This window comes from Schistocerca piceifrons, chromosome 1, assembly GCF_021461385.2.
Source record: "Schistocerca piceifrons isolate TAMUIC-IGC-003096 chromosome 1, iqSchPice1.1, whole genome shotgun sequence".
Classification (NCBI taxonomy): domain Eukaryota; kingdom Metazoa; phylum Arthropoda; class Insecta; order Orthoptera; family Acrididae; genus Schistocerca; species Schistocerca piceifrons.
The window spans coordinates 495,358,026-495,372,887 of NC_060138.1; the positions used below are offsets into that span (position 1 = coordinate 495,358,026).

Consider the following 14,862-nt stretch of genomic DNA (forward strand, 5'->3'; position numbering starts at 1 on the left):
TGCTGGCAGGTCGACAGACACACAAACATACACACAAAATTCAAGCTTTCGCAACAAACTGTTGCTTCATCAGGAAAGAGGGAAGGAGAGGGAAAGATGAAAGGATGTGGGTTTTAAGGGAGAGGGTAAGGAGTCATTCCAATCCTGGGAGCGGAAAGACTTACCTTAGGGGGGAAAAAAGGACAGGTATACACGCGCGCGCGCGCGCGCGCGCACACACACACATCCATCCGCACATACACAGACACAAGCAGACATTTTTAAAGGCAAAGAGTTTGGGCAGAGATGTCAGTCGAGGCGGAAGTACAGAGGCAAAGATGTTGTTGAATGACAGGTGAGGTATGAGCGGCGGCAACTTGAAATTAGTGGAGGTTCAGGCCTGGTGGGTAACGAGAAGAGAGGATATACTGAAAGGCAAGTTCCCATCTCCGGAGTTCTTACAGGTTGGTGTTAGTGGGAAGTATCCAGATAAGCCGGACTGTGTAACACTGTGCCAAGATGTGCTGGCCGTGGCATGTTTAGCCACAGGGTGATCCTCATTACCAACAAACACTGTCTGCCTGTGTCCATTCATGCAAATGGACAGTTTGTTGCTGGTCATTCCCACATAGAAAGCTCCACAGTGTAGGCAGGTCAGTTGGTAAATCACGTGGGTGCTTTCACACGTGGCTCTGCCTTTGATCATGTACACCTTGCGGGTTACAGGACTGGAGTAGGTGGTAGTGGGAGGGTGCATGGGACAGGTTTTACACCGGGGGCGGTTACAAGGGTAGGAGCCAGAGGGTACGGAAGGTGATTTGGGGATTTCATAGGGATGAACTAAAAGGTTATGAAGGTTAGGCGGACGGCAAAAAGACACTCTTGGTAGAGTGGGGAGGATTTCATGAAGGATGGATCTCATTTCCAGGCAGGATTTGAGGAAGTCGTATCCCTGCTGGAGAGCCACATTCAGAGTCTGATCCAGTCCCGGAAGGTATCCTGCTGCAAGTGGGGCACTTTTGGGGTTCTTCTGTGGGAGGTTCAGGGTTTGAGGGGATGAGGAAGTGGCTCTGGTTATTTGCTTCTGTACCAGGTCGGGAGGGTAGTTGCGGGATGCGAAAGCTGTTTCCAGGTTGTTGGTGTAATGTTTCAGGGATTCCGGACTGGAGCAGATTCGTTTGCCACGAAGACCTAGGCTGTAGGGAAGGGACCGTTTGATGTGGAATGGGTGGCAGCTGTCATAATGGAGATACTGTTGCTTGTTGGTGGGTTTCATGTGCAAGGACGTGTGAAGCTGGCCATTGGACAGATGGAGGTCAACGTCAAGGAAAGTGGCATGGGATTTGGAGTAGGACCAGGTGATTCTGATGGAACCAAAAGAGTGGAGGTTGGAGAGGAAATTCTGGAGTTCTTCTTCACTGTGAGTCCAGATCATGAAGATGTCATCAATAAATCTGTACCAAATTTTGGGTTGGCAGGCCTGGGTAACCAAGAAGGCTTCCTGTAAGTGACCCATGAATAGGTTGGCGTATGAGGGGGCCATCCTGGTACCCATGGCTGTTCCCTTTAATTGTTGGTATGTCTGGCCTTCAAAAGTGAAGGTAATGAGGAAAGAGGTTTTAGGTAGGGTGGCAGGTGATCGGCGTGAAAGGAAGTGCTCCATCACAGCGAGGCCCTGGACGTGCGGGATATTTGTGTATAAGGAAATGGCATCAATGGTTACAAGGATGGTTTCCGGGGGTAACAGATTGGGTAAGGATTCCAGGCGTTCGAGAAAGCGGTTGGTGTCTTTGATGAAGGATGGGAGACTGCATGTAATGGGTTGAAGGTGTTGATCTACGTAGGCAGAGATACGTTCTGTGGGTGCTTGGTAACCAACTACAATGGGGCGGCCGGGATGATTGGGTTTGTGAATTTTAGGAAGAAGGTAGGGGTGCGGGGTGTCGGTGGGGTCAGGAGGTTGATGGAGTCAGGTGAAAGGTTTTTTAGGGGGCCTAAGGTTCTGAGGATTCCTTGAAGCTCCGCCTGGACATCAGGAATGGGATTACCTTGGCAAACTTTGTATATAGTGTTGTCTGAAAGCTGACGCAGTCCCTCAGCCACATACTCCCGACGATCAAGTACCACGGTCGTGGAACCTTTGTCCGCCGGAAGAATGACGATGGATCGATCAGCAATCAGATCACGGATAGCCTGGGCTTCGGCAGTGGTGATGTTGGGAGTAGGATTAAGGTTTTTTAAGAAGGATTGAGAGGCAAGGCTGGAAGTCAGAAATTCCTGGAAGGTTTGGAGAGGGTGATTTTGAGGAAGAGGAGGTGGGTCCCACTGTGACGGAGGACGGAACTGTTCCAGGCAGGGTTCAATTTGGATAGTGTCTTGGGAAGTTGGATCATTAGGAGTAGGATTAGGATCATTTTTCTTCGTGGCAAAGTGATATTTCCAGCAGAGAGTACGAGTGTAGGACAGTAAATCTTTGACGAGGGCTGTTTGGTTGAATCTGGGAGTGGGGCTGAAGGTGAGGCCTTTGGATAGGACAGAGGTTTTGGATTTGGAGAGAGGTTTGGAGGAAAAGTTAACTACTGAATTAGGGTGTTGTGGTTGCAGACTGTGTTGATTGGAATTTTGGGGTTTTGGGGGGAGATTGAGTAGATGGGAGAGACTGGGTCTGTGTGCAATGAGAGGAAAGATTGAGGACTTTTATTAAGGATAGGAGTTGACGGTATTTACATTTACGGTCCCTTCCCTACAGCCTAGGTCTTCGTGGCAAACGAATCTGCTCCAGTCCAGAATCCCTGAAACATTACACCAACAACCTGGAAACAGCTTTCGCGTCCCGCAACTACCTTCCTGACCTGGTACAGAAGCAAATAACCAGAGCTTCTTCCTCATCCCCTCAAACCCTGAACCTCCCACAGAAGAACCCTAAAAGTGCCCCACTTGTGACAGGATACTTTCCGGGACTGGATCAGACTCTGAATGTGGCTCTCCAGCGGGGATACGACTTCCTCAAATCCTGTCCGGAAATGAGATCCATCCTTCATGAAATCCTCCCCACTCCACCAAGAGTGTCTTTCCGCCGTCCGCCTAACCTTCGTAACCTCTTAGTTCATCCCTATGAAATCCCCAAACCACCTTCCCTACCCTCTGGCTCCTACCCTTGTAACCGCCCCCAGTGTAAAACCTGTCCCATGCACCCTCCCACTACCACCTACTCCAGTCCTGCAACCCGCAAGGTGTACACGATCAAAGGCAGAGCCACGTGTGAAAGCACCCAAGTGATTTACCAACTGACCTGCCTACACTGTGAAGCTTCCTATGTGGGAATGACCAGCAACAAACTGTCCATTCGCATGAATGGACACAGGCAGACAGTGTTTGTTGGTAATGAGGATCACCCTGTGGCTAAACATGCCACGGCCAGCACATCTTGGCACAGTGTTACACAGTCCGGCTTATCTGGATACTTCCCACTAACACCAACCTGTAAGAACTCCGGAGATGGGAACTTGCCCTTCAGTGTATCCTCTCTTCTTGTTACCCACCAGGCCTCAACCTCCGCTAATTTCAAGTTGCCGCCACTCATACCTCACCTGTCATCTTTGCCTATGTACCTCCGCCTCAACTGACATCTCTGCCCAAACTCTTTGCCTTTACAAATGTCTGCTTGTGTCTGTGCATGTGCGGACGGATATATGTGTGTGTGTGTGTGTGTGTGTGTGTGTGCGAGTGTATACCTGTCCTTTTCTTCCCCTAAGGTAAGTCTTTCTGCTCCCGGGATTGGAATGACTCCTTACTCTCTCCCTTAAAACCTACATCCTTTTGTCTTTCCCTCTCCTTCCCTCTTTCCTGATGAGGCAACCATTGGTTGCGAAAGCTCGAAATTTGTGTGTGCGTTTGTGTATTTTTATTGTCTATCTACCAGCGCTTTCTCGTTTGGTAAGTCGCAGCATCTTTGTTTTTTATATATATTTTTATTTTTCCCACGTGGAATGTTTCACACACACACAATGAGTTGTGCTTGTGTGAATGTGTGTGTTGTCTACTGTAGTTGAAAGCTCACATGTTTAGCAGTTTGTATGTTGTGCCTGTCTGCAACTCGATATCTACACTGTATGGTGAGCAGCAGTCTATGCATTTCATAATGTCATTATTCCAGTGTTTGGTGTATTATTTTATAATTTTTAATTATTACAGTAGCTGATACGTTCATGAATTTTGAGGTACTTTGGTCTGATGTAAAGTAGGTGGCATTTGAGGGCTAGAGGGCTGGCCTTTCCCACCAGCATTACACCAGTGGTAATTGTACTGTCATTGTCAGGTCCCACTGTTTTGCCATATCCGCTGTGCAAAGCAGTGTGCCTACCAGTTCTCAGTGAGCAATTGTAGTAGGAGGCCGGTGCAACATTTATTTTTGCATACATCACAGCATGTGATGAAAATAGTCGAAAGAGGAACAAAAGGAAGACACTTATGAGATACGTACCAAGCATGAATTTCAATATTTTTGTGGCAGATATAGACTTTAAAGTACTGTAGCTTTCTATTGCTGTGGAGAGCAAAGTGTTATGACTGTTGCCTGCAGGTAATACTTGTCATGGCAATGGCAGAAGTTGGCCAATTTATATCAGACTATAGGCATAATGTGTTCTATTTCATTAACTCCTCAGTTATGTTGAGTCTGTTTTGGATGATATTTGACTGAACTCTTGAGGCATGGATGGTAGCAGTGTACCTAATTTTTTACCATTCATCTTTTCAATGTAGTAACTGTTACAAGAAGATATTTGTAAATATCCGGTGTATTAGTTGGGTCTGGCACTTGTCTTTGCCACTCTGTAGTTATATTCTATTTCTTCAGGTTGTAATGTCAATTTCAGAATTACTTTTCTGTGACTGAAAACATTCAGGGGACTGATAGTGGCTTTTCAGGTCATAATACAAGATAAGCAATGCTCTGTGCCTTTGCTATATAGATTAAGTAGAAGTATGAGGAAAACCTGGCCCAGTGTGAAGGATGAGTAGAATTCATAGTGTTTTACTAGTCCTGATTGTATTAGTGGTGGTATGCCTTTGTCTTCCTCCAACCTTTGAACTAATAGGTAAAGCAGATGCCAGACTGAGATTCATTGGAAGAATCCTAAGGAAATGCAATTCAAAAATAAAGGAAGTAGGTTACAGTACATTTGTTCGCCCACTGCTTGAATATTGCTCACCAGTGTAGGATCCGTACCAGATAGGGTTGATAGAAGAGATAGAGAAGAGCCAACGGAGAGGAAGCGCTTCGTTACAGGATCATTTAGTAATTGTGAAAGCGTTATGGGGATGATAGATAAACTCCAGTGGAAGACTTTGCAGGAGAGATGCTCAGTAGCTTCACTGAGGAGTCAAGCAGTATATTGCTCCCTCCTACGTATATCTCGCGAAGAGACCATGAGGATAAAATCTTTTGTGGCGGTGTTCGTAGCGACAAACACTTGGCTGTAGAAATGGCTTACGAAGTCACCGCCACACTTTTAATAGCGGGCCGACCGGTCCGCTGGAACAGTGAACAGAAAGATGAAAGCCCAAACACTCATATTAAATAAAAGTCGGTACTTATCTTTATTAATGAAGATACAGTAACACAGTAGTGAACTCGGTGTCTACAGAAATCTGTCTAGTTCGAGTCGGAGCGGCTAGGTCAGCGTCGGCTGACGACAAACAACAACTCTGCCGCGATGAACACACAACTGACTAGCAAGTACACAATTCGGTGGCGAGTATACAACTGAGCGGCGAATACGGAACTGTCCTAGCGCTCGCGACTCCAGCGCTTAAAAAGCCAGAAGCCAGCGGTGGCGCGCGCAGACTTGCGGCGATTTGCTGTCTCGCTGGCGCTGCTTATGCGGACGGCGTCCGGACTTTGATGCTGCCAACCTTTGGGCAGCGGGCTCGGGTGGCATTACTGGCTAGGACATAACAAAATCAGAGAGATTAGAGCCCACACAGAGGCATACCAACAATCTTTCTTTCCACAAACAATACGAAACTGGAATAGAATGGAGAACCAACAGAGGTACTCAAAGTACCCTCCGCCACACACCGTCAGGTGGCTTGCGGAGTATGGATGTGGATGTAGATGTAGATGTAATGTACCCAGCTTTACAGTGATCTATAATACAGCATGAACTCTGAACCTAGGTTCAGCTTGGCATTATTCACATCAACAAATCATTGCCAGAGGTGAAATAAGCAATAAGTGACAGAAAAAGTGCCAGAACCAATTGCGGAGTGAAACCCTGATATTTGTGGTCTGCCACTTGGCCGTAAGCCACATAGTAAATTTGTACTGGACAACAAAGACTCACATGGGACCAAATTTCTGGTAATCCCTTATGCAACTGCTTGATTGTAGCAATATGCATAACTGTTTCTGGGTATCTACATAGCTGCGGAATAAGGATTTGCTAGTTGTTTGGTAGCAGTGGGCAGTACTGCATGCTATGGAGCCCTTGTGGGAACTGATGAGACTCTGTAGTCTGCACTTGCATAGAGTTCACAAATGGGTGCTGATGATAAGAAACTTAAGTCATTTCTTTATGTTGGTCTACTGGTTATTTATAGTAATGTGCCTAATTACTCATTCTGTTTGTTCAACAAAAGTAATGTTAATTGAGTGCACATTAAAAAATGCACAATCCATGTGTATTTTGATGGATGATCACTTATTTGAATAAAAGGTTTGTTTGTGTGGCAATCCTCTGCAGCAAGCATAGAAATAATAGTTTTGTAAATAAAACCACCTTTTCCTGCTGCCACTTTATTTATCCCAGACACGTTTCGCCTTTTTCTTGTTTTAAGGCATCATCAGTTGGATCTAAAATGATACAGTTTTGTTATTTTTAGATTATTAAACAGTTCACATTGTGATTTTTTTTGTAAAAAAGTAATTACTTACGATTTGCTGATCTGTGTGTTTCCTCTTATCTGGTCTGGAGGTCGCACTACCACTTTATTACTGACATACAAGCACAACTTTGCATTCTGACGTGGTGGCATCTAAGATATAAATAAATTAAGTGGCAGCAGGAAAAGGTGGTTCTTTTTACAAAACAAGTAACTCATTAGAATGATTGTAATGATGTAGGAACCAAGTCAGATCAACTTTTATCTTAGTAGTAAAATTGTAGACACTGTAAGGTGGGGAACTGAGTAATAGTGGACGTCCTGAAAGAACGTTTTAAGTGAGAAGAAGTGGCGGAATGAGTCAAAATAAACAAACATGCCAAAAATGTAGTATATATCATCTAATTCCAAAATAGCAAAAAATAAATGCTGATTAGAAAAAACTGGAGAACCACATATTACAAATTTTAAAAGAAACACTGTGTCCACATCCTTCCATAATGCATTTAAAGGTGCAGAATGGGGCAGGTGGGACCATGTTTCCCAGTTTCTGGGAAATAGGAGGAAAAAAGGGAAAATGAAGGAAAATGCCCATTTGTTTTCAGAAACATTTAACACTCAGAAACATTTAACATTCAGAATAAAAGTCTCATTCTCAGGGACATATGCATTAGTATTCATTGAAAATATGAACGCTATGGAGTAGGTGCCAACAACCAAGTTAGGTGGTTTGGTGTTAGTTGATTACAGTGATCTCTAAGTTTGGTAGAAAGGATCTGGACACTGAATACCTATGTAGGAGAAATTGCAGTCAAATCCCAGCCTGAACTTAAAGTGCCTTTCATTTGGTTTAGCTTCCAGTTGTTAGTCTTTAATTAGAAATATTATCAACGTTGTTATAGCAACTGTTGTGTCATCTATCCCTGTGATTTATTTATTAATGAACTTTTTCAGTTGGTGAATGACTATTTACGTGATAATTATTACCCACGAATGCCAAACTCATCGAAAGATTCAAGGAAACTCAATATTGCAGCATGCCGGCTAATGTTGGACATTATGCCTGGCCTGGACACTGCTGTTGTATTTCAGCTGGTAAGAATGAACAAATAGCTTGAGTAATTATTATTGCATAGAATTTAGTATTCCTTTCTTCATGTCTGCTTCTCATATAGCATTCTCTTTTTTTTTTTTTTTTTACTTCTTGTTGTTTTTTTCGTATTAAACTTTCCTCTGACATTTGGGTTATGTTATTAACCTTACACTTTTAGAAGTTTTTATCCTTATTAAATTGCAATCCTCCCTGCTGAGTTATTCAATTGTGAAAATAAGGAAAAACCATCTGAGGCAGGAACAGGGCTATATGGAGGGACTCAGACTAGTGCAGCTAAATAGTCATGCCTGGCAGATACAACACATCGTTGTCATCAGGAGAAGAACCAACTGCTGGATTATAATATTGAATAGTGTATCTGTGACTCGAAGCAGACGTATTCCCGCCCCCCCCCCTTTTTTTTTTAAATAGTGTGTCACATTTTCAACACTTCCTGTGCAGTTAAGGCAGTAATGATCGCTTTTTCTTCAGAACATAGAATGTAATGCACCTACTGTTGTTCAAACACTGTGTTGGGATGGACTATGTAGGCTACAAGATTTTGTGGTCACCATCTCTATTATATGTTTGACTGAACCATGTTGCTGTACCTTGAGGCAGCGGACTCCATTCTCAAAGATGTGAAGTCAGTACCATCTGGAAGTCTCACAACGTCATTCACTACGTAATAAATTCACATGCTGCTTCTTTATCGTGCATGAATTTTACCTCTGTTATTACATTTCATGTTGGATATTACTATAGCAAAGCTTTAACAAAGCTCACAGTACATATACACCTTTGTCATTTAGATCTGTCTTCCATGAGTCTGACGTGACAAGTGACATCATGACCATTATCTTGCATGGTGAGGTTACGTGATGTGCAGCTAATGTCCAAGGAGGAACGGCATTTCGTTGAATAACTGTCCTGATGAGCAGGTGTCTCCCATTGCAGGAACCCAGATGCCCATAGCTCCTGCCTTGCAGATAAGCTGTGTCCACGTTCACTCTCATGACAGGCACAAAAGAAACTAAATTTACCACACAATATGTGGCCCAAAACAATCACTTATTTACTGAAGTAATGTGAGTGCTTACTCAAGGTCATGACCGTCCTTCTTCGATTGGAGAGACAGCCACATCACTTTTTTCAAAGTGATACGTTACTCCTCAAACTACGCCTTCTGCATTGCCTTAGGTCAGTACAAAAGTTAATGCATAGATTAATGAGGTAGAAGAGGCACTGAATTGTTATTCTTCGCATCCAGATGTACATGGGCCCACACTCTCCCTTCTTTTCACGATAAATGCCACTGCAAACTGTGAAAATATCATGTAAACCATCTTATTTCCAAGGGCTATTGAGTTATGTTTAAGAAATATATATAGTGTCATTGAAAAATCTGTGGCAGTGTAAATACCTTAGTAGTAAAAGACTATTCTCGGTGTGCACTATCAATTCTTAAAACCTTGTGCTGCTATTCTGAACCACTCATGAAATTTTTAAGGTTTGAAGGTAAGCAGGTTACTTTGTAGTTGTATATGATTGCTGTTTAAGATCTAACATATGCAATATACTGCTCAACATTGGGTCTGACTCTTACAGTGGTGTGCATTTCAGAAGATTGGTGGTGGAACAATGCATAGTGGTGTACCACGTGACACTCCAGCCAATAGCGTTATTTTGCAACTTATGTCCATATGTGCACACTGGAGTGCGCATAGAACATTTACCACTGATTTTTATGTTAATTATGTATAGTAAAAGATACTTAGCCCAGTTAGTGTTCATTATGGGCATAATGCAAACACCACATGTATCACGTTAACATGTGTTAGCTTACTGAGCATATAAGTTGTGCTAGGGAGAGTCAGAGGCACAAACTGTACACTACTGTGGTGATTACCCGAGGGTTGCCAGTTACCGGAGTAGACAATTGCTGGGTGGTATGGGACAGGGACAGAGACAGAGAATACACTGGCACCACCACAGAGTATTTTTTGTCCTAATCTCTCTCTGCAAAACACATCACACAACTCAATCCTGTGCAAGCTTCTTCATCTCCCAGTACGTACTGCAGCCTACATCCTTCTGAATCTGCTTAGTGTATTCATCTCTTGGTCTCCCTCTACGATTTTTACCCTCCACACTGCCCCCCAATACTAGATTGGTGAGCCCTTGATGCCTCAGAACATGTCCTACCAACCGATCCCTTCTTCTAGTCAAGTTGTGCCACAAACTCCTCTTCTCCCCAATCCTATTCAATACCTCATCATTGGTTATGTGATCTACGCATCTAATCTTCAGCAATCTTCTGTAGCACCATATTTCGAAAGCTTCGATTCTCTTCATGTCCAAACTATTTATCGTCCATGTTTCACTTCCATACATGGCTACACTCCGTACAAATACTTTCAGAAATGACTTCCTGACACTTGAATCTATACTCGATGTTAACAAATTTCTCTTCTTTAGAAACGCTTTCCTTGCCATTGCCAGTCTGCATTTTATATCCTCTCTACTTCGACCATCATCAGTTATTTTGCTCCCCAAATAGCAAAACTCCTTTACTACTTTAAGTGTCTCATTTCCTAATCCAATTCCCTCAGTATCACTTGACTTATCCTCCTTTCAAGACACTGTCAATTCCGTTCAACTGCTCTTCCAAGTCCTTTGCTGTGTCTGACAGAATTACAATGTCATCAGCAAACCTTAAAGTTTTTATTTCTTCTCCATGGATTGTAATACCTACTCCAAATGTTTCTTTTGTTTCCTTCACTGCTTGCTCAATATACAGATTGAATAACATTGGGGAGAGGCTACAACCCTGTCTCACTCCCTTCCCAACCACTGCTTCCCTTTCATGTCTCTCGACTCTTGTAACTGCCATCTGGTTTCTGTACAAATTGTAAACAGCCTTTCGCTCCCTGTATTTTACCCTTGACACCTTCAGAATTTGAAAGAGAGTATTCCAGTCAACATGTCAAAAGCTTTCTCTAAGTCTACAAATGTTAGAAACGTAGGTTTGCCTTTTCTTAATCTAACTTCTAACATAAGTCATAGGGTCAGTATTGCCTCATGTGTTACCATATTTCTACGAAATCCAAACTGATCTTCCCTGAGGTCAGCTGTGACTTATTAAACTCATGGTAATTTTCACATCTGTCACGCCTGCTTTCTTGGGATTGGAGTTATTATATTCTTCTTGATGTCTGAGGGTATTTCACCTGTCTCATACATTTTGCTCACCAGATTGTAAAGTTTTGTCAGGACTGGCTCTCCCAAGGCTGTCAGTAGTTCTAATGGAATGTTGTCTATTCCCGGGGCCTTGTTTCGACTTAGGTCTTTCAGTGCTCGATCAACCTCTTCACGCAGTATTATATCTCCCATTTTGTCTTCATCTACATCCTCTTCCCTTTCTATAACATTGCCCTCAAGTACATCACCCTTGTATAGACCCTCTATATACTCCTTCCACCTTTCTGCTTTCCCTTCTGTGCTTAGAACTGGGTTTCCGTCTGAGCTCTTGATATTCATACAAGTGGTTCTCTTTTCTCCAAAGGTCTCTTTAATTTTCCTGTGGGCAGTATCTATCTTACCCCTAGTGAGATAAGCCTCTACATCCTTACATTTGTCCTCCAGCCATCCCTGCTTAGCCATTTTGCACTTCCTGTCGATCTCATTTTGGAGACGTTTGTATTCCTTTTTGCCTGCTTCATTTACTGCATTTTTATATTTTCTCCTTTCATCAATTAAATTCAATATTTCTTCTGTCATGCAAGGATTTCTACTAGCTCTCATCTTTTTACCTACTTGATCCTTTGCTGCCTTCACTACTTCATCCCTCAAAGCTACCCATTCTTCTTCTACTGTATTTCTTTCCCCCGTTATTGTCAATTGTTCCCTTATGCTCTCCCTGAAACTTTGTATAACCTCTGGTTTAGTCAGTTTATCCAGGTCCCATCTCCTTAAGTTCCCACCTTACTGCAGTTTCTTCAGTTTTAATCTACAGTTCATAACCAATAGATTGTGGTCAGAGTCCACATCTGCCCCTGGAAATGTCTTACAATTTAAAACCTGGTTTCTAAATCTCTGTAAATCTCTGTCTGACCATTATATAATCTATGTGAAACCTGTCAGTATCTCCAGGCTTTTTCCATGTATACAACCTTCTTTTATGATTCTTGAACCAAGTGTTAGCTATGATTAAGTTGTGCTCTGTGCAAAATTCTATCAGGCGACTTCCTCTTTCATTTCTTATCCCCAGTCCATATTCATCTACTACGTTTCCTTCTCTTCCTTTTCCTACTGTCGAGTTCCAGTCACCCATGACTATTAAATTTTCGTCTCCCTTCACTATCTGAATAATTTCTTTTATCTCATCATACATTTCTTCAATTTCTTCATCATCTGCAGAGCTAGTTGGCATATAGACTTGTACTACTGTCGTAGGTGCGGGCTTCGTGTCTATCTTGGCCACAATAATGCATTCACTATACTGTTTGTAGTAGCTTACCCAAACTCCTATTTTTTATTCATTATTAAACCTACTCCTGCATTACCCCTATTTGATTTTGTATTTATAACCCTGTTTTCACCTGATCAAAAGTCTTGTTCCTCCTGCCACCGAACTTCACTAATTCCCACTGTATCTAACTTTAACCTATCAATTTCACTTTTTAAATTTTCTAACCTACCTGCCTGATTAAGGGATCTGACATTCCACACTCCGATCTGTATAACACCAGTTTTCTTTCTCCTGATAACAACGTCCTCTTGAGTAGTCCACGCCCGTTGATCCAAATGGGGGACTATTTTACCTCCGGAATATTTTACCCAAGAGGACACCATCATCATTTATCCATACAGTAAAGCTGCATGCCCTTGGGAAATATTACGGCCATAGTTTCCCCTTGCTTTCAGCCGTTCGCAGTACCAACACAGAAAGGCCGTATTGGTTAGTGTTACAAGGCCAGATCAGTCAATCATCCACATTGTCTCCCCTGCAACTACTGAAGAGGCTGTTGCCCCTCTTCAGGAACCATACGTTTGTCTGGCCTCTAAACAGATACCCCTCCGTTATGGTTGCACCTACAGTAAGACTATCTGCATCACTGAGCCACGCAAGCCTCCCCACCAACAGCAAGGTCTATGGTTCATGGGGGATGGGGGGGGGGGGGGGGGGGGGGGGGAAGAAAACAGGTAGTGTAAGAAATTAAGAGACTGTATTTAATAAATGTTACAGTTGGAACAACAGTTGCAACAGGTCTTTGTAAATGTATGTAAGTCTGTTGTTTAAATGCAAGTCACAAAATTTATTTTGTCTCCTTAAGATTCAGTTGCTTTCCTTAGTGACATGTAAATTAGTGACCTATTTTTGAGTGCAAAACAATGATTAGGATAGCTAAGTTTAAGATAGCTAAGTGTTCCTTCTTTTTTTTTTTCAGCCTGAAATGGAGGCTACAATCCTGAGGCTTTTTACTTGGGCAGAAAAAGCTGTAGAACCATTACAAAGCTATGCTATAGGTTTACTTGCCTCATCAATGGAAGTACAGGATATTGCAGCAAACTTCAGGTATGTAGAAATTTTCTTTGGGTGTATTGAGAAATTAATTTATTATGAGTTTCATTTAACTAATTGTGTTGATTTTCCTGCTTCCATTGCAAGGAAAAATAAATTATTTGATTTTGTGGGAGTGAGCTCCTGATACTCTTGGTCAATGGACATATTTACATAGTATTTGTGTCATTAGATGGTGTTGTATGTAAGAGGTGAGTTGAGAACTATTTCAAACATTAACAGAACACACAAATAGGTAGTGTAGTCTCTAAAGTAAAAGAGTCTAGTGCAGCAGTGCTTAAATACCAGTAACACATAAAAAGAAACCGAGTATGACAGTCATAAACTGTGCCGCCATTACCACATATTTACAGTACCAGTAGTCAGAGTTTCCATTTGGTCAGAAAGGGGTGCAAGGAGCAGTCCACAATGAAATAGAAATGACAAGCACCTCTAAATATCAGTAAGTTTAATGTAAGGTGGGTTTTTGCTGGAGGTGTGCATGCACATAGTTAAACAACAAGTTAAACAACAAATAATTCACTAAAGTGCCATGGGACTGTATAACAGATGTTTATCAATGCACTTCAGTGTTTTCATTGGAATAAAAATTCTGTATCCAGTGATACAGCACAAAAAATATTTTTGCTCTGCAAAGGGTACTGCATAGTATTTGGAACCTTTTTAATGTTAGTTCACTGCAAGTGACAGGTGTGCAAGGAAGGACAACATATTATTATTACAATTACTGATTTTTGCTCCTGAGGATTCAACCTTGCACAGAATGTGTATTGGTGACATTGTGACTTATGAATACAAATTTGCAATTGAAATTGACTACAAAGGCTTCCAGGCAGCACACGCAATGAACACCACTATTTTTCTGCAGTCTTGCATTTCTTATTACTTGTTTGTATGGGAGGAAACTTATTGTTCCTGTGATGCCATAAATTGTCTAATACTAATGAAAATTCCTGGAGAGAACAATACATAAAACCAATTAAAGGCAGCCACTCACCTTTAGCAGACTGATGTGTGGCACATAGACACACATAACAGAATACAGCATTATCTAGCTTTTGAAGTGTGGTGGTTCTTCTGGCAGAAGGTACACACATTCACATCAATCAGCCCAGGCAACTGTTGTCTAATAGTCAGTGTCACCATGGGCACAGTAGTGTGCGTTTGTGTGTCTGTGGTTCTGTGTGTGAATGTATGTACTTTCTGCCAGAAGAGGAGCTGGGCTTCAAAACTTAGTTAATACTGTGTTCTGTTATAAGTGAATATGTGCCACACATCAGTGTGCTAAAGGTGAGTGGTTGCCTTTCCTTTGTTTCTCTAA

At 42.3% G+C, this 14,862-nt stretch overlaps 1 protein-coding gene across 1 annotated transcript in view; it reads left to right on the forward strand.

The window, feature by feature from the left end:
- LOC124795922 (DDB1- and CUL4-associated factor 1-like) overlaps positions 1-14,862 on the forward strand; it is a 252,209-nt gene that overhangs the window by 37,268 nt on the left and 200,079 nt on the right. The window contains exons 4-5 of the mRNA XM_047260006.1: positions 7,819-7,959; positions 13,408-13,535. Coding sequence (XP_047115962.1) covers positions 7,819-7,959; positions 13,408-13,535 — 269 coding nt within the window. The remainder of the gene's footprint in view (positions 1-7,818; positions 7,960-13,407; positions 13,536-14,862) is intronic.